Below are 20,063 nucleotides of genomic sequence, written 5' to 3'. Positions count from 1 at the left end.
CGTGATTCATCTGACTGTGCGATACGTTTCCATGTCAATGATAATGTGTCCACTACAAACATAACTGACGATGTGGTTGGGTCAACATGGAAGGACGTCGGAGTCCTGTTTTACAGAGAAAGCAAACATCATCAAAGTTCTGCGATGAGGCATGGGCGTCCAACGCCTTGTTACCTTCAACCATTTTCCTTGACGGTCACGACAGAGTAGCTCTAAGTGCCGACTAGCTGTTTGCTCGAAGTTCGTTCCCAGTCGGCGGCTGCATACCAATCTTCCCTTTGTTAAAGTCTCTTATGTCAGTCGATATCCCCATTCGCGGCTCTTATCATCACTATTGTGATTCCTCATTTGTCTCTGCCCAGGTTATATACTTTTCTTATTACGACATGTGCCCACAACGCCACCATGGAACTGTCGGTCTCGTTCTGGAAAGTAGTCTTATAGATTTGGCTCAGTCCGTGTACATACTTGGCTGTTTCTGTTAATGAAGTCGCAGGTGTCTATGGCTCGTTTAACGAGGAGGGTGACAGCAAGTTATATTTTCGATGGGGGGAAGTGGAGAGACAGTAACGAACTGTTGACCCTCACAACCAAATCGTGGATCCGTGACAGCAGGTAGTTCACACCCTGGCACAGGTGCAACTATAGTTCGTGTGTCTTTTGATTTTGTACAGTTGGGTGCCATACGGGCCACGACCAGTCTGTTGTCAGGGAAAAATTCAAATGCTCTCCTATCTGTGCCTGAAATGTCGCATTCATTTCGGTAGAGTTGTAAAATGCTGTTTTGCACAGTATTCCATTTGCGGTCCGCCCAGCTATTGGTGATGAAAAGCTTGACATAGTTACTATGATGGTGCGCCCTCGGCCTTGCAGACGCTAGCGGACTGCGGCCGCGAGATGGGGGAGGTGATGGAGGAGCCCGCGTCCAGAGGGCAGGTGGTCGAGATGCGCGAGCTGAGTGCGCGCTTCACCACTGACGTCATCGCGTCCGTCGCGTTCGGCGTCGAGGTGAACTGCCAGCGCAACCCGGAGGCGGCGTTCAGGCAGTGGGGCCGCCGCATCTTCAAGCAAAACTTCCGCAACACGCTCAACTCCGCCCTCACGGCCATCAACCCCAAGCTGCTCACCCTCTTAAGGTAAACACTGGAGTGCTGCAACGCTCTGTGTTTGACGAGGTACGACGCGGCTGCGCCTGCTGAAGGGGAGTCCTAGCAGTTAGTCGCCGGTCCCACATGACTGCTTGCTCTGTCACACACTCGCTTCATGTCTGTTGTCCGGACTCCGGATATGCGAATTACCGAGCACGACCGCTCTTTGCTGACGTCACGCCTCGCCTCGTCGCACAGTGTTGCACAAATTCAAGGCCATTCTTTCTTTCTCTCTCTCTCTCTCTCTCTCTCTCTGCCCACCCCTCCTCCCCTTTCTTTCTTCTGTTTTTCTCTTCCCTTCCTCCCTTTTATTTCTACTCTCTCTCTCTCTCCCCTTTCTTTCTTCTCTCTGCCTCACTCCTTCACTCTTCTCCTTCTTTCCCTTTATTTTTTTCTCTCTCTCTCCCACTCCCCCTTCCTCCTTTTTCATTCTTCTCTCTCTCTCCCCACTCTTCCTCCCCTTTGTTTCTTCTCTCCTCCCTCATTCCCTGTGCGTTCCTCCCCTTCCTTTCTTCTGTCTCTGTGTGTCCTTTTCTCTCTCCACTTTCTTCTCCTTTATTTCTTCTCTCTCTTTCACTCTCACTCTCTCCCTCTCACTACCTCTATCCCAGTCTCCCTTCCTTCCTTTACTTTCTTCTCCCTCTCTCTCTCTCTCTCTCTTTCTCCACCCTTCCTCCCCATTCTTTCTTTTCCCTCCCTCTGTCTCTCTCTCCTCTCCTCTCTCTCTCTCTCTCTCTCTCTCTCTCTCTCTCTCTCTCTCTCTCTCTCTCTTCCTCTCTCTCAGTCTCTGTCCCTCTTAACATAAAAGAAATGTTTCCAAGAGTGCATTGTGGACAGGGCCCTCCAATGAGCTCGCGATTCTGACGATCTAAAGCGCCAATTGGAAAAAAATTGGCACAGTATTCCTAAGGTAGACATTAAGCAACTCTATCAATCAATGACAAGCGGAATAACGGCTTGCAAAAGTGCGAGAGGTGTCCCAACGCGTTATTGATTTGCTCAATTTGTGAAGCTATTTTATTTAATTTTATTTTAATGTTAAAATTTATTTCGTGGTACTTATAAGCTACAGCTAGAAATTCAGGAAACGATCTTATTAATAGCTTATGTCAGTGTGGTCAAGGGTTTCTCACTAGAATGTAGATGAGAAATAGTTGCATTAACAAATGATCTGTCAAAGCAAAACAAGATGACCATGCATAGAAAGAAGATTCTATAGGAATAGGAAACGACAGGTACTGTATTTCAGTTTCTGTAGTAATGTGTGCCATCACCAATTACTTTAATCTTTGCACAATTGAGAGCTCCTTTAATCCGTACAGACACAGACTCTGACTCATTTATTTTACGATGATTCCTCGTCCTGAGAACCAGCGGTATAGTAGACATATAATAAGGTATACCTCTATCTCTGTTATAGACTTCACGTACCTGAAATGCCTGATATCCTGCTGCTGCAACACATTTGATATATATCTTCGATATAACAGTATACTACGCGTATCTCCGATACTCAAGAATATAGTATTAAAGGTGGCCAGCGCGGCTGGTTGAGCTCGCTATTATTACTTGAGTTCTGTCGGGCTAAAATTCACTTTGGCGGTTGCGTAAGCCGCGCTGCGGTTAGATAAGGAAGTGCTGTGCAAGTGACGTTTCTCTTAAGACGGCGTCAGTCGTGGAGCAGCCGCACTGGCAGCAGTATCGACACAGACTAGTGATGCCGCGTTGTTATAGGAGTAGAAGGCGTTCGCGGCTTACTGTATATAAAGCTATTGATAATATTGCTATTAGTACGAAGAATGGAGTATGGACCCAAGTAATTTTGCATGGCACTCCATTCTTTTGCGGACGCGTATTGAATTTCAGGCTTACGAACGCAGACGCTAATGGACATGGTAATGGTTGGTTTACTATGGCCGTAGTCTGTGATCCTAAAATAGACACTGTAGCAGGGCTGGAGACTTTTGTCGATAAATTGTTGCCTATCGGACATTTCAGATATGTTAAGTCTATAACTGACATAGAGGTACATCTTATTATATGTCCACAATGCAGCTGGTTCTCAGGACGAGGAATCATCGTAATATAAGCGAGTCACAGTCTGTGTCATTAGGGCTTAAAGCAGCTCTTAATTCTGCCAAGATTAAAGTTGTTGGTGATGTCACACATTACTACAGAAGCCGAAATAAAGAACCTATCCTTTCATTGCCTCCTGTGAGCTGCAGAAGCATCGACACAGACTGAGCGTGCCACGATCGACATGTAAGAGTGTAGTGTAGAAACAGATGGGAGTGTAGTGTACAACATGTCTTACTGCATTGCTGACAATGTAGGATGCGTGGTAGTTATCGGTCTGTCCAGTGACAACCTGCTTGGAAGTATTACCTTCAATTAAAGAATTCGTCTTCTTCCGCAGTTTTTCAAAATAATGCAACGTGGGGAAGCACTTGTAGCTGTGCTTTATTTTCTTTACTGACCGATTGGAATAGCTAGTGGTTCCTGGAACCCTGTCATTCATAGTCTTATATGCGATTTATTGTTTCCTCTTTTGCCCCTACCGTTTGGCTCTACTGCAACGGCGTTGCATACAGTGACACGTGCCAGATTATGCACAACTTTCCCTGCACATGTGGTGCCACGCTAGGTTGAAAAGAGATAGCAACAAGAACGTTCCAGTTGCACAGCAAGTTGGCAGTCGACACTGAACTGGGGTGGCCACCCTTTCGGAACAGAGGGATGGACTGGACCGGCACTCACGAAGAGGGTGCGTTTCTTCGTCAGTGCCGTGTTGTATCTGAGGAGCCCTGCCAACAGGGCACTTTCACTGTCTGCACAAATGTTCTTCTGATAGCGTCCTTCTCAGGCCATCCTGTGTAATCTACTGATAGCTTACATTCAATTTAGCAGCTGAAATGCAACGATGTTACTGTAAATGAAACACTAAAACTACAGGCTGACAATTACTGAATTATATAAAAAAAACGTAAATTAGTTACAAACTACGGCGTGTATACACTTTATTCGTGCTCCTCCCGGCGGAGGTTCGAGTCCTCCCTCGGCCATGAGTATTTGAGTCGTCCTCAGCGTAAGGTAGTTTGAGTTAGAATAAATACTGTGTAACCTTACGGACTGATGACCTCAGCAGTTTCGTCCCATAAGACCTTACCACAAAATTCCAAATTTTACACTTTATTCGACATTTAAACGTTACTATATATTCGGATTTAGGTCATGACATGTTCTCTATGATTGACATCATTGGCGATGATGTGGGGCAGACGAATAGCGAAATTCTGCATGACCCGCTCAAGTGTCAGAACATCGATGCTGTCGATGACCTCCTGTATGGCTGTTCTCAGCTCGAAATTCGTTTAGGGGTTATTGCTGTATTACTATCCGGAGAATATGATGGCCAATCGAGGTCCAAGCCAGTGGCCTCTGGATACCCCAGAGCCAGAATGCTGTCACCATAGTGCTCCTCCAGGACATCAAACACTCTCCTGCTTCGATTTGGTCGAGATCCGTCATGCATGAACCACATTTTGTCTAAATCAGAGTCAATTTAGATAAAGGGGATGAAATCGGTCTTCCAGAACCTTGGCGTACCGATGATTCCGTGACTGGACATTTCACACCACACAGCCACCCGTTAAAGGTGAAGAGACTTCTCGAACGCGAAATGCGGATTCTCAGTCTTCCAAATGCGCCAATTTTGCTTATTGACGAACCCATCCAAATGAAAGTGGGCTTCGTCGCTAAACAAACCATACTAATTAACATCACGCCCCACGGCCAACCGTGGAGCTTGAACATCCTAACGCAAACCGTTCAAAAGTTATGACGATTTGATTTCGCATAGTTGAATAATTGTCACCCTGTATGTCGATGTTGCAAACTACGGAAAACGGTGTCGAGTTCCATAGACCTTTTTTTTAAAATTCTCTAATTTGCAGCACCGCGGTAAGAACAGTTGTAGATCACTAAAGACAAATTTCCTTGTGCTTCCTACAGTCCCAAGAGCAACTTGACTGAGGTGTCGCACTACTTCCGCAAGATGGTGAGCGACACGGTCAAGTACAGGGAGGACAACGGCGTGACGAGAAACGACTTCATGCACCTGCTGATCCAGCTGAAGAATGTGGGCTGCGTCGACAGCGACCGGCCGGGAGCAAACAAGCAAAAGGACGAGGACGACAAGTGGAGTGAGTGCTTTTCTCCTCTTTTTTTTTTTTTTTTTGTCCTCAACTGTGACTGCTAGCGCCCCAGTAGTACAAAACACGAATGAGTTTCAGAGTATGGGACTTGCCACAGAAGAGATTTTGGATAAAAGATGAGTTGTAGTTAAAGTACGTCACTCTCGTATTACAAAAGTTATACTTGATTAATATATTAGCCGGCCGAAGTGGCCGTGCGGTTCTAGGTGCTGCAGTCTGGAACCGCGAGACCGCTACGGTCGCAGGTTCGAATCCTGCCTCGGGCATGGATGTGTGTGATGTCCTTAGGTTAGTTAGGTTTAACTAGTTCTAAGTTCTAGGGGACTAATGACCTCAGAAGTTGAGTCCCATAGTGCTCAAAGCCATTTGAACCATTTTTGATTAATATATTAGACACTAGTACTTTTCAGACCCCTCCGATTGTGAAGTCTCTTGGAGTATTTCAAGGGTAGGTCGGCAAACAATCCATCTTCCGTGCTATGTAAAAGAGTAGATAAAGATCAATCAAGTACCGGACCACTTAGTTTACTTAATATATAGGACTTAAACAGTCAACGCTACCTATCTTTGTTAAAAAAGCTTCCAGTTTTCAAAAGAACTGATGATAGTGGACTAAAACACTAAAAAGCTTACAAACTAGAGTAGAAACGAGGGAGAAACAAACAGAGGAAAGGGGCGCGCTTACTACGTACATTTTTCGACAGCCTTGCAGACCTAACTGACTGTCAAGTCACTAGAGAGGGAAGCTGCGTGTGCAGGCCGCAACCCTAGCTGTAATTTCTGGAAGCATGTTAGACATGAAGGTTAAAGAACCTTAAAGGCAGATAAAACATCAAAGTAATCGTCAAATTAAGGCAGTTAAACACATTAACTCGACGTTACAAGCGAGTCGTCGTCATTACAAGTCGTTGTGCTCACTGCTGAGCGTTGTGATCTCATTAACCATGCTTCTCTATCCTGGACGGTTACCATCTCCTCTTAGAGCCTGCTGAAGAGGTAGGTAAGAGATGTTCCCGATCTGATCCACCCATCTGCTGTCCGGCCTTCCCATTGCTCTCTTGCCCTCGATCTTCTCTCCCACGACTATTTTCTCTATGGTTTTTTTCATCTTTTCTCACAATGTAGTTTAAGAACTGGAGAATTTTTTGGTTGACACAAGATGAAAGACACCTGGAGATACTGAATTGCTCAATAATGGACATATATGTTCTTCTTTCGGGCCACTACATGCGCAGCTTTCTGCGCCAGCACCAATGCCCTAAGGGTCCACGTTTCCCAATCATAAAAGAAGACGGAAAACACGAGTGTTTCACGAAGCCGGACCCTTGTGTTTTTCGTTATTGCTTTGTTGTCAGATCTTGGTGAGCTTCTTTCTTGCCACTCGCTCTGGCGTGATCCGTCTTCTTACCTCATCTTCTCAGCTTCCATGTGTAGCAAATGGTTGGCCCAAGAGAGATGCAAGATTGCACAACTTTCAGTTTCTTTAATCGACCTGTGAGTTGAACCTGGGCTCCTCAGTCAATTATCAGTATTTTGGGTTTTTAGAGATCAAGGTCCAGTCCACATGATAATTAACCTCCTTTACCTTTTATTAGTAGCTCAGCTAGTTCATCTTCCTTGGCAGCTAAAAGCACGGCGGCTTCATCAGCAAATTGGAGGTTGTTAATAGTTTTACCACCAACGTAGACCTTACAGTCCAGCCAGCTAGTCCCAATGACAAGTTCTTTGTAGCTGTCGTACAGATGGAGGTGGGGAAGATTGAACATAACCCTAACACCTTTTGATACACTGAAGAAATCAGACGTGCCAGCTCTTGTCTTCACAGCTGCGAGGTGATTATTCTACGGACTTCTGATAAGCGCTGTCAAGTGTGTTTGGACACTGAACTCTGCAAGCACTTCCGACAACTTATTAGACAAGAACACAAATCTTCCGCGATTTTTTCATTTTTCTTCTGATGTTGAGAATCCGTTCAAAAGTTCTTTTTCCTTCAACCAAACCTGCTTGTTCCCTGGATGTGTCAGGCTGAATGTATGGCCTCAAACCCTGGTTCAAGATGTAGAGCAAAATTTTGCTTGGGTGGGATATGAAAGCAAAAGCTCGTTAGTTGGAGCAGTTCCTGGTTGACTCTTTCTTGTATAGGAGGATGGAGAGACTTCAACTACTCTTCTGACCGCTCCCCAGTTTCCCATATTCTTGAACACATCGAATGCAGCACATAAACACTTTCCTGCCCCATTCCTTTGATAACTTTACTATATATACTGTCTACAAGGAGGAATTTATAGTTCTTGAGATACTGAATTACAGTGTCTGTTTCACTGCGTAATATTGTCGGTTACAAGGTAAGCTGCTCAATTCAAATGGTTCAAATGGTTCTGAGCACTACGGGACTTAACATCTCAGGTCGTCAGTCCCCTAGACTTAGAACTACTTAAACCTAACTAACCTAAGAACATCACAGACATCCATGCCCGAGGCAGGATTCGAACCTGCGACCATTGCAGCAGCGCGGTTCCTGACTGAAGCGCCTAGAACCGTTCGGCCATAGCGGCCGGCGGTAAGCTGCTCAACTGTCTGGCTTTCCATACCGTTGTTAATCCCAGAATACATAGCTTTTAACAATACTGTATCCACCTTGCAATTGGCAACAGCCAAGGAGAAAAAAGAATGGTAACTGCAAGCAGGTTTCGCGAAATGAGGGTTCCATGGAAACTTAATTACGTATATGGGTAGTTCATCCATCCCAGCAATCAAGAACCTCGCCGATTTTGCCTGTCCCAAGAATTCTAAGGCTTTGGAGACTGTCTTATAACTACAAACTAACAATTTTAGAATTTTTTTCCCTTTACTTGTCCCGTGAAACGTTGCGTCCTGCGAAAATTCATGATTCTAGGACAATGGGAATTACTTTATGGGTTTCGACATGTGAGTTTGCGAGTATCAAAATATGTGACAGAAATGGCCTAGCTTTTGACTGTGCTGACATAGATTTTTAACACCGCCAGTGGACTGTAGACCTTAGTATGTGACATAAATTTTCTGAGAGAAAGGGCTCTTAACAGTCGGAAAGATTGACAGACGGACAAGACAGTAATACTATACGGGAACCGGTATCTGTCCGATCCTAGACGGCTGAATAAAACATGCCGCCTTTGTTAACTGTGAGGTCTACATCTGCAGTCCTGCAGTAGCCTAATGAATATTACTCTCTAGCACCAAAATCCCATACGAAGAAGATCCGGCGCACGGATTCATATATAGCACCCAAAAATTAAAACTCCTCCCGAACAGGTCATGAAGGCCCAACGGCTCCCTACCGGCCGCCGTGTCATCCTCAGACCATAGGCGTCACTGGATGCGAATATGGAGGGGCATGTGGTCCAAGCGGTATGTCAGTTTCCGAGACCGGAGCCGCTACTTCTCAATCCAGTAGCTCCTCAGTTTGCCTCACAAGGACTGAGTGCATCCCGCTTGCCAACAGCGCGTGGCAGACCGGATGGTCACCCATCCAAGTGCTTGCCCAGCCCGACAGCGCTTAACTTCGGTGATCTGACGGGAACCGGTGTTACCACTGCGGTAAGGCCGTTGACCACGTATAGCACCTAGGCTGAAAATTAAAGGTATTCACTTCTCACTACTCGCTTTTCAGGGCAGTGCATAGCGGAGTAGATACATGTCTAAGCAATCGACTAATCCCCGTACCTCACTCTAGCTGGCACTGTTCTATCCCTTCAGCTCCCCTGCCACATGCCATTGTCCTCCACACCTTCACGATGACGCTGCATCCCCCCCCCCCCCCCCACACCCCCTGTTTTCATGTCCCCTCAAACGTATTTCGTGCGACCTTGGCACAGAATTATCGGTGAGAGATTATATTTGTTGAAAGATGGATCGGCCAAATTAATGTGCTGGATGCTACACGATGTGTCTCACCCTGTTGTTGTATAGGTGTTAACTAAAGTCTTCACAACGGATTAAAGTGAACTGTTGAATTCTAAATGCCTCCTGTAATGTATTGTGCGGAAAAACTCGAATAACCCCGTAGCCGCCCAGATAAAGATAGATAAGCATCCTAGGAAGCCATCGTTAGGTACACGGGACTGCTAAAATCAGCTTCTGCAGAACATTGTCTGCAGACTACAAAAACACCGAGATTCTCATTACGGCTTCCCCTTTCTGGCCTCACCACACGATCCGCAGCACTGATGATTTAATTAACAAGAAGTCTGACACAACTCGAGAAATACGCGGATTCTGGCATTGACGGTGTTACTCAGATCCATAAAACTGCTGTCCAATGTCCTTGAGGTGCATTTGTTGTAGAATCTTAGTGCATATTCTCAGCTCGTGTATATCCTGAGCAAAATAGAAAAGACGCACTACAAAGGAATTATCCGAATCAGACGAAATAGGTAGGTATGACGTACAATTACAGACAAACAAATGGTTATAATTTCAGAAAAATTTTGTGATTTATTTAAGAGAAATAGCTTTACAAATTGAGCAAGTCACTAACGAGATGGTTCACCTCTCTACCTTATGCAAACAGGCAATCGGTTTGGCGTTGATTGACAGGGATGGCAGATGTCCTCTTGAGAGGTATGGTAAAAATTCTGCCCAACTGCCGCGTTATAAAATGTGAAAAGGAAAATCCTTAGGCTCAATCTACATATACTTGGGGCAAATCAAGTGAAACGGAAAGAACGTAAGGATGTATAACCAGACGAGTATAGAGTAACAACAACAGAAAATGGTATAATGAGGATAGGATACGCTGTGAATGAAAAAGTAAGGCAGAGACCGAGTTACTGTGAGCAGTTCATTGACAGGGTCGTTCTCATTAAGATCGACAGCAAACCAACACCGACGACGATGATTCACATATACATGCCGACGTCGCAAGCTGAAGAAGAAGAATCAGAGAAGTATACGAGGATACTGAACGGGTAATTAAGTACGTAAAGGAAGCTGAAAATCTAGTAGTCACGGGGGACTGGAATGCAATTGTAGGGGAATGAGCAGAGGAATGGGTTACAGAAGAATATGGGCTTGGGACAAGGATAAAGACTAACTGAGTTCTGCAATAAATTTCAGCTAATACTAGCGAATACCCTATTCAGGAATAATAAGAGGAGGATCTATAATTGGGAAAGGCTGGGAGATACGGTAACATTTCACTTAGATTTGATCATGGTCAGACAGATACTCCGAAATCAGATACTGGATTTGTAAGGCGTACCTACGAGCAGATATAGACTCAGGTCTCAATTTAGTAGTGATGAGGAGTAGGCTGAAGTTTAGGAGACTAGTCAGGAACAATCAATGCACAAAGAAATTGGATACGTAAGTACTAAGGAATTAGAGGTACGATTGAAGTTCTTTAAGGCTATAGATATTGCGATCACTAATAGTTCAGCAGACACTTCTGCTGAAGAGGAATGGACGTCTCTAAAAACGGTAATCACAGACGTTGGAAAGAAAAATCTTAGATCAAAGAAGGTGACTGCGAAGAAACCATAGGTAACAGGAAAAATACTTCAGTTGATCGATGAAAGAAGGAAGTACAAAAATGTTCAGGGAAATTCAAGAATACAGAAAGACAAGTCACTTACGAATAAAACAGATCGAAAGCTCAGGGAAGCTAAGGTAAAGTGGCTGCTTGAAAAATGTGAAGAAATCGAAAAAGAAATGATTGTTGGAAGGACTGACGCAGTATATAGAAAAGTCAATTTAAACCAAGGGTGGTGACATTAAGAGCGCAGTGGAAATTCCTCTGTTAAATGCAGAGCAGAGAGCAAATAGGTGGAAGGAGTACATTGGAGGCCTCTATAAGGGGGAGATTTGTCTGGGAGAAGAAACGGCAGTCGGTGTGGAAGAGATAGGTCACCCAGTATCAGAGACAGAATTTAAAAGAGCTTTGGAAGACTTAAGGTCAAAGAAGGGATACATAACATGAAATCAGAATTTCTAAAATCATTTGAGGAAGTGAAAATAAAACGACTACTCACGTTGGTGTGTGGACTGCATGAGTCTGGCATTATACCATCAGACTTTCGGGAAAAGATCATCTATACAATTCCGAAGATTGCAAGAGCTGGCAAGTGCGAGAATTATCGTACATTTAGCTTAACAGCTCATGCATCCAAGTCGCTGACAAGAGTAATATACAGCAGAATGGAAAAGAAAACTGAGGGTGTGCTCGATGACGATCACTTTAGCTTTAGAAAAGTTGAAAGGCACCAGAGAAACAATTCTGACGCTCCAGCTGATAATGGAAGTAAAACTAAAGAAAAACCAAGACACGTCCATAGGATCTGTCGACTTGGAAAAAGCTTTCGACAATGTAAAATGGTGCACGATGTTTGAAATTCTGAGAAAAAGAGGGGTACGCTTTAGGAAAAAACGGGTAATGCACAGTATCTACGTGAGTCAAGAGGGAACAGTAAGAGTGGTCGACCAAGAAAGAACTGCTCGGATTGAAAATGATGAGCCGGCCGGTGTGGCCGAGCGGTTCTAGGCGCTTCAGTCTGGAACCGCGCGACCGCTACGGTCGCAGGTTCGAATCCTGCCTCGGGCATGGATGTGTGTAATGTCATTAAGTTAGTAGTTCTAAGTTCTAGGGGACTGATGACCTCAGCTGTTAAGTCCCATAGTGCTCAGAGCCATTTTTTTGAAAATGATGTAAACGAGGGATGCAGTTTTTCTTCTCTGTTGTTCAATATATACATCGAAGAAGCAATAACGGAAATTAAAGAAAAATTCGAGGGTGGAGTTAAAATTCAAGGTGAGGGGATATCAGTGATAAGATTCGCTGATGACATTGTTACTCTCAGTGAAAGTGAAGAAGAATTACAGGCCCTTCTGAATGGAATGAGTAGTCCAATGAGTACAAAATATGGATTGAGTAAGTCGAGAAAGACGAAAGTAATGAGAAGTAGCAGAAACGAGAACAACGAGAAACTTAACATCAGGATTGAGGATCACGAAGTAGATGAAGTTAAGAAATTCTACTACCTTGGCAGCAAAATATCCCACAACCGACGGAGCAAGGAAGACATAAAAAGCAGGCTAGCGCCGTCAAAAAGAACATTCATGGCCAAGAGAAGTCTGCTAGTATCAAACATGGACGTTAATTTGAGGAACAAAGTTGTGAGAATGTATGTTTGGTGCACAGAATTGTATGGTAGTGAAACATGGACTGTGGGAAAATCAGAACAGAACAGAATCAAACCATTTGATATGCCACAGAAGAATGTTAAAAATTGGGTTAACTGTCAATAAGAGCAATGAGAAAGTTCTGAGCCGAATCAGCAAGGAAAGGAATATATGGAAAAAAACCGTAAGGAGGAAGATACACAATGGTAGGACATCTATTAAGATATCATGGAATGTCTTCAGTGGTACCAATACTACTGCGGGTTTTAAACTGCAGAGAAAGGCAGAAATAATTCTCTTTCCATTCAATGGAGGTAAGAAACATTTCACTCTTTCGTATTGTCTGGTTATCTATCTCTTTCCAAGCACTAATCCCGACATGCGGGGTCTGCTGGTTAATTGGATGTACCATGTTAATTTGAAGGGGTGGCCAGATGCCCTTCCTGACTCAACACCATACCCCTCAGGAAGGAATGAGTGTATCCCATCTGCCTGTGTCTAGTGTAATCCATGGAATAGTGCAAATGTGTTCAGATGTCCGTGAGTCGTGTAACTGAGGCGGAACGTGGGAACCAGCCTAGTATTCACATAGCTGGATGTGGAAAACCGCCTAAAAACAACATCCAGGCTGGCTGGCCCACCGGCCTTCGTCGTTAATCCGGTTTGCGGATTCGATGTCTGGTTATAACCCTGTTTATTGACTCGGGAAAGCTGGGTCGATTTCTCATCAAATTACACGTTTTCTGTGTTTTATTTCATGAGGTCTCTTTTTATTTTCCTGTATGCAGGATCAGCTAATAGTTGCGGGGCACCTCCGTTGTCCGGTTTGGTGACCACAATACGTTTGTCGCTCTTTATGAAATGAAGACCCTCTCCTTCCCGCACCGATGTGTTGCTTTTGAGCGGTTTCGTTTTCCGTAGGATTCTCAATACGTCCTGTCTTACTTCTACCTTCGGAAGTGAAAACAGGGATGCATCGATACCACTGACAATTTCTTCAGCGAGGGATCTCATAGATTTGGCTGCGGAATTCACACTTTTGCCCACAACAGAGATGTCTCCTGCATCGAGCTCACCCAACAATGACTACTCGTTTTTGATCCAGAATACAGTCTTTTCTGCACACTTTGTACGTCGGTTTCTTGAACATCCCGTTTTGGTTTGTATCTTTTTAACCCCGTAGCCTTGTAGAATGGTTGAACGTTGTACTGTCCCCTTTATCCAAGTCTTGAGGAGAAAGAATTCTCGCCAGTGGTAAATGTAAAGCAATTAAAATAGAGCAGAACTGTGTAAGCTTCTTTCCCGAAGTTCTTCCCTAGTCCTTTTATAGATCGTCAAGGCATGGTTTGTCTGAACTTGACGATTAGTTCTGATGAAATTGGCGATAACGTCGTTATCACGACAACAGGAGAAAAGAACCTGATCATTAAGTAATTTACGTCTTGTTCTTCGGAGGTTCTCCTGCCCTCCAAGAACGGTCTAAACATCTTGCCCATACGAGCGTTCTTTGTTCGTCTGCAGGTTTTCGTAGCAGCCCTCATTGAATGGAAAATAATGTAAGTTGTCAGACAGCTTCAAGTTCCTCTTAAAACTCTTTCTTCACAATCGACGTTTCGATCTTTCTGTTTGGATGGTTCTTCTCAGGGTCTTCTGGTATCTTCAGTTAGCTGAACATTTTCAAGGACGATTATCGTGTTCACTTATAAACGAAATTGCCATTTCGCACGTCTGTTTGTCGAGAGAAAGGTATCACATGTTTTTCAGATACCTTGTACAAAGAAAGGAATCACAGCTTCAAATTCAGCACATTTCCCAGGTTTCGGTCCTCTGTAGAATTTCCGTGATGAAACGACAGCTTGCAGTTTATTCTCCATCGTATTTGGTTTATCCAAACCACACTTAGGCGTACACTTCACTAAACTGATAATTGCGAGTTTGAAACTAATTTCATAAATGCGCTAAACTTCTAAGTTTGTAGATGATTTTCTTTCAAAGTTACCACTCACTGGTGCGCATTAAGTTACTCGGAGAAGATTGTGCCTCCATGACCGTGTAAGATATCGGAACTGAGATCACTATAACAAATATTGCCTAAACGAAACTTCAAAAAGAGGAAACAGTTATATCGTTACCTTAATTACAGGAATTTATTTCCAAACACCAGGGATATTCAAAAAATAATCGTGCAGAGACGACACTGTGTAATTTTTCGCGACTTTTATTCGGGGCAATAAGAGATTTGACAGAAACGAGAACCGTCATTCAAAACATTAAAATGACGAAAACAAGTGGAAGCTTCCGAGAAGAACTTTGCTTTATCAATGGAATTGACTGTTATAGAAAGAGCTTACAAAACAAGAGAGTAATGGTTGAATGAATGTACATTTGTTTAGTATTCATTTGTTTCGACTCATGCGTATTGTGAGAAAGGTGCCGGCCGCGGTGGCCGTGCGGTTCTGGCGCTGCAGTCCGGAACCGCGGGACTGCTACGGTCGCAGGTTCGAATCTTGCCTCGGGCATGGGTGTGTGTGATGTCCTTAGGTTAGTTAGGTTTAAGTAGTTCTAAGTTCTAGGGGACTTATCACCTAAGATGTTGAGTCCCATAGTGCTCAGAGCCATTTGAACCATTTTTTTTTTTGTGAGAAAGGTAATATCAAAATTTATGTTCTTTGAACCTTAAAACTAAGAGGTGTATAGTGTTAATGCTTACTCTTACAAATCTTATTTATTTACTTATTTATTGTTCCGTGGGCCCAAATTAAGAAGAAGTCTCCATGGTCATGGAACGAGTCAATACATGGAATCATAGCACGATTGTAGAATCAGATAAAATGAAATATAAAAAACATATTTAGGCGATAAGTCTTATGTTTAAATAAAGAAAATCAACAATGTAACACTGGAATTTTCTTAATTTTTTAGCTCTTCATTTACCAGTTCTTACATTGAAACAAAATGACATTAGAAATTCTTGCAACGCTGAAATGTCAGTACAGAAAATTTTTCTGGACACCGTGAGATGCCGGCCTGTGTGACCGAGCGGTTCTAGGCGCTTCAGTCGGGAACTGCGCTGCTGCTACAGTCGCAGTGTGACCGACCGGTTCTAGGCGCTTCAGTCGGGAACTGCGCTGCTGCTACAGTCGCAGGTTCGAATCCATGCCCGAGGCAGGATTCGAACCTGCGACCGTAGCAGCAGCGCGGTTCCAGACTGTAGCGCCTAGAACCCCTCGGTCAGATGTTAAGTCCCATAGTGCTTAGAGCCATTTGAACCATTTGAACACCGCGAGATGGGAGAGTGAAAGAATCCCGGCGGACTGTTCCAGGACTGTCCATTGATGAAGTCGCTGCCCAGGCGTTCGTCTTCTTCATCGCGGGCTTCGAGACGTCCTCGACTACCATGAGCTTCGCCCTCCACGAACTCGCCTACCATCCGAAGGATCAAGCGCGTCTGCAGACGGAAATCGACGCAGTTCTGAAGCAGCACGGTGGGCAAATCACCTATGAGGCAGTTAATAGCATGCCCTACCTCGAAAAAGTCGTTGCAGGTACGTAGGAATTTCTGCCGCAACATTTTTGACTCACATCACGCTGGTCTGCCTTGTAGCGGATAAGTGTAGCACTGGTTCTGGTACTTTACACATGAAAACATTTCTGCTGTAGAGTCTTGTACCGTAAGGAATCAAGGGAGAGGACGTTGTTATGGGTGGCCTGCATCCTCTTTCTACAACACAAATGCGCACGTGGATTAATATGGTTCTTTACTTACCTGAAGCTGCTACTTAATTTTAATATTCATATTTAATTTTCATATTCGTGTTACCAGTTCCTCAGCAGTAGTACTATTGCAGACATATCGGTAATCTTGGTACTAAAAACTTTAGTCTCAGTGGTATAGTCACACTTCTTGTCGTTATGCACTGTCGTAGCCTGAGAGAATCAGTGAGGCGCTCCAATCAGCGGGGGCGGTCTAAATACCTGCTGTCGAGAGGGCGTTGGCGGCGTATTGTTTGTCGGTGTGTCTCTGGCCTCTCACGTGATAGGCGCGCTTCATCCAGCGCCTACTATCGATCGTCGAGCTGTATCTTTGCCTACCGGTATGCTGGCGACAGCTTACGCCAGCACAATTTCTGTATATTACCTGCATCTGAACAACTGTATTAGTCTAGGCGGTACGTAAGCATACGGTGAACCAGGACTGTGTTGCGATTCTTCTAGATAATCTAGGAGCTAGTGTCGAATGGTCGCAGATGTAGTCCCTCTTGAGGAAAATAAACGAACTAAATGCAATTTGTTAGCGTATTAGTTCATAAGAAAATGCAATATTTTCGATTAAAAGCAACACGCTACACGGTTTAGGGCATACGGTTTTATTTTTCGTAATCTTTTGCGATTTACGAAGTGGTGGTAAAGCTGCCACCTAAGAGAACAGTTAAAAGTTTTTTTGCTCATTTCGCTGTGTATAATTCGTGCATATTTATACGAGGGGCGGTCAATAAGCAATGCAACAAATTTTTCTCCCTACCAATTTCGGTTCAAAAAATGCGGAATTTGTTGTGGGACGTAGTGGAGTCTACCCGCTTCAGCCCCTATAGTTTCACGAAGTTCGTGTAGGTAGCGACTCTATACGCAGACTTCGAAATGGCGTTTGTAACCTACTTGCGTTCCAAGCAGAGAGCTGTCACTGAGTTTCTTTTGGCGGAAAACAAGAGTATCGCTGATATTCGTAGGCGCTTGCACAATGTTTACGGAGACCTGGCAGTGAACAAAAACATCGTGATTCGTTGGGCGAGGCGTCTGTCATCATTGCAACATGGTACGTGTAAACCTGTCCGATCTATCGTGTGCCGAATAGCATCACGCAGCAGTTACTCTTGAAATGTTGGAACGTGTGGACGCTCTAATTCGAGATGATCGACGGATCACAATCAAACGCTTCGCTGCACAACTGAACGTCTCTGTTGGTAGTGCTGACAATCTCATCCACCAGTTGGGGTGCTCAAAGGTACGTGCCCATTGAGTTCCTAGCTGCCTAACTAAAGACCATAAAGATCAACGAAGGACGATCTATGCGGAATTACGAGGGTGATCGTGACAATTTCTTGTCGAACATCGTCACGGGCAGTGAAACCTGGGTTCATCACTTCAGTACCCCACTCTAAGTGTAAATGGTTGCGCAAAAATACTTCACCTCTTAGGAGTTAAAAAATCTCAGCAAATAGGGAGCATCATGACAGATACAGGGATTAATGACCACAAGGTCCACCGCAACATCCACATCCACCAAAAGTCAATCCGAAATATATCTATTTAAAAAATTCTTCCCAACTGACTATATAATTGCAGACCAGAGGTGTCTTACGTTCAAAGAAACAGTACCTGCAGCAGTAGATGACTTATACCGAATAAATTAATAAAACATGCTGCTGATTCCCCATGGTACACAAAAGAGGTCAGAACACTTGCAAAGGAACGAAAAAAGCAGCCAGATTTAAAAGAACACAAAATCTCCAGCATTACGGATATTTTACTGAAGCTCTTAACTTAAGGCAGACTTCAATGTGAGATGCTTTTAACAGCTTCCGCAACGAAACTCTGTCTCGATATCATATAAAGTACACTATCAGCAACACATAATCAATACCTTCGCTGCGCGATTAACGATGGGAATACGACCGATGTCAGCGCCACCAAAGCGGAGTTACTAAACACAGTTTTCCGAAATTCCATCTCCAAAGAAGTACATATTCCAGAATTCGAATGAAGAACAGCTGTTAACATAAGTAACTTACAATTAGAAATAAATATACTAGGTGTAGCGAAGCAGCTTAAATCAATTAAGAAAGGCTTAGTATAATTAAGCACTTTAAATCAACTAGTAAAGGAAGGTCTTCTGATCTAGATAGTACAGCAGTTAGGTTCCTTTGCAAACATATACAACCGCTCGCCCGTATCTAAAGACTGCAAAGTTTCACAGGTCACTCCAATACTCAAGAAAAGAAATAGAGGTAATTCGATGAATTACAGACCCGCATCACTGACGTGGATTTGCAGTGGGATTTTGGTACATATACTGTGTTTGAAAATTGTGAATTATTTCGAAGATAATGGATTGTTGACACACAGTCAACACGAATTCAGAAAGGAGTTACTGATAGGAGATCTCAAATTGATTCCATGTTTCTAGATTTCCAGACAACTTTCGGCACCATTCCACCTGAGAGGCATGTAATTAAATTGCGTACCCATGGAATATCGTTTCAATTGTACGACTGGATTCGTGGTTTCCTCTCCGAAAGGTACAGTGCGTACTAATCGAGGGAAAATCATCGCGTGAAACGGAAGATATATGTTGCGTTCCCCAAGGAAGTATTATAGGTCGTCTGCTGTTTATAATTCATGTAAACGTTTTGGAAGATTTTTGCAGATAATACTGTCATTTACCGTCTAATAACGTCATCAGAAGACCGAAACCAATTGCAAAATGACTTAAACACGATATTTGTATGGTGCGAAAAGTAGCAATTCCCTCCGAATCGGGCCGGCCGGTCTAGCCGAGCGGTTCTAGGCGCTACAGTCTGAAACCGCTCGCCCGCTACGGGTGCAGGTTCGAATCCTGCCTCGGTCATGGATGTGTGTGATGTCCTTAGGTTAGTTAGGTTTAAGTAGTTCTACGTTCTAGGGGACTGATGACGTCCGAAATTAAGTCCCAAAGTGCTCAGAGCCATCTGAACCATCTCTCTGAATCGGGAAAAATGTGAGGGCATGTACATGCGTACGAAAAGAAATCCATTAAATATAGGCCACTCGTTACATCACACACACACAAATTTAAAGACTGCCAAATTAAACTAAATAACTAGGAATTACAATTACGGACAATGTCAACTGTAACGATGACATCGATGGTGTTGTGGAGGTGGCAAACAAAAGGTTGCGTTGTATTGAAGATGGAACAAGTCTACTAAAGAGACTGCCTACACTACGCCTGTCCATCGTATCCTACGTATTGCTGTGCAGAATGGGATCCTTACCACATCCGATTGACTAAGGACATCGAAAAAGTCCAAAGAAGGGCAGCTCGTTTTGTATTATGTGTCACGGATATGACAAACGAGTTGGGGTGGAAATCATTAAAACAAAAGTTCTTTCGTTGCGGTGAGATGAAATTTTTAGCATCAATTTTCTCCTCAAAATGTGAAAATATGTTATTTACTCCAAGCTACATAGGACGAAAGGATCATCGTAAAAAAAAAAGTGAAATCATAGCACGTACAGAGAGATGTAAGTGTCGATTTTTCCCACGCTCTGCTGCAGACTGAAAGATAGAGAAATAGTCTGAAGGTGGCTCGAAGAACCGTCTGCAAGGAACTTCAGTGACAGTTGCAGAGTACTCATGTAGATGCAGATGTAGATATACCTCCGGACCATTTCCGTACCCTGATGAAGACGCGGAAAGGAAACCGTATTTGATAAACACTCCCTCGCTATTTTCAAACCGGAGCTGCAGTTCATAAACTTGTCAACTTTATTTACGTCTCTGTAA

At 43.8% G+C, this 20,063-nt stretch overlaps 1 protein-coding gene and 1 pseudogene across 1 annotated transcript in view; one reads left to right on the top strand and one right to left on the bottom strand.

Moving 5' to 3' along the window:
- LOC124798622 (probable cytochrome P450 6a14) overlaps positions 1 to 20,063 on the top strand; it is a 48,971-nt gene that overhangs the window by 9,118 nt on the left and 19,790 nt on the right. Inside the window, exons 2-4 of the mRNA XM_047262103.1 lie at positions 874 to 1,136; positions 5,160 to 5,350; positions 15,844 to 16,065. Coding sequence (XP_047118059.1) covers positions 874 to 1,136; positions 5,160 to 5,350; positions 15,844 to 16,065 — 676 coding nt within the window. The remainder of the gene's footprint in view (positions 1 to 873; positions 1,137 to 5,159; positions 5,351 to 15,843; positions 16,066 to 20,063) is intronic.
- On the bottom strand, positions 8,838 to 8,955 carry LOC124799425 (annotated as a pseudogene).

Source organism: Schistocerca piceifrons, chromosome 5 (genome assembly GCF_021461385.2).
Source record: "Schistocerca piceifrons isolate TAMUIC-IGC-003096 chromosome 5, iqSchPice1.1, whole genome shotgun sequence".
Taxonomy (NCBI): domain Eukaryota; kingdom Metazoa; phylum Arthropoda; class Insecta; order Orthoptera; family Acrididae; genus Schistocerca; species Schistocerca piceifrons.
Note: the sequence above shows the minus strand (reverse complement) of the source record. Positions and strands in the feature narration are given on the sequence as shown.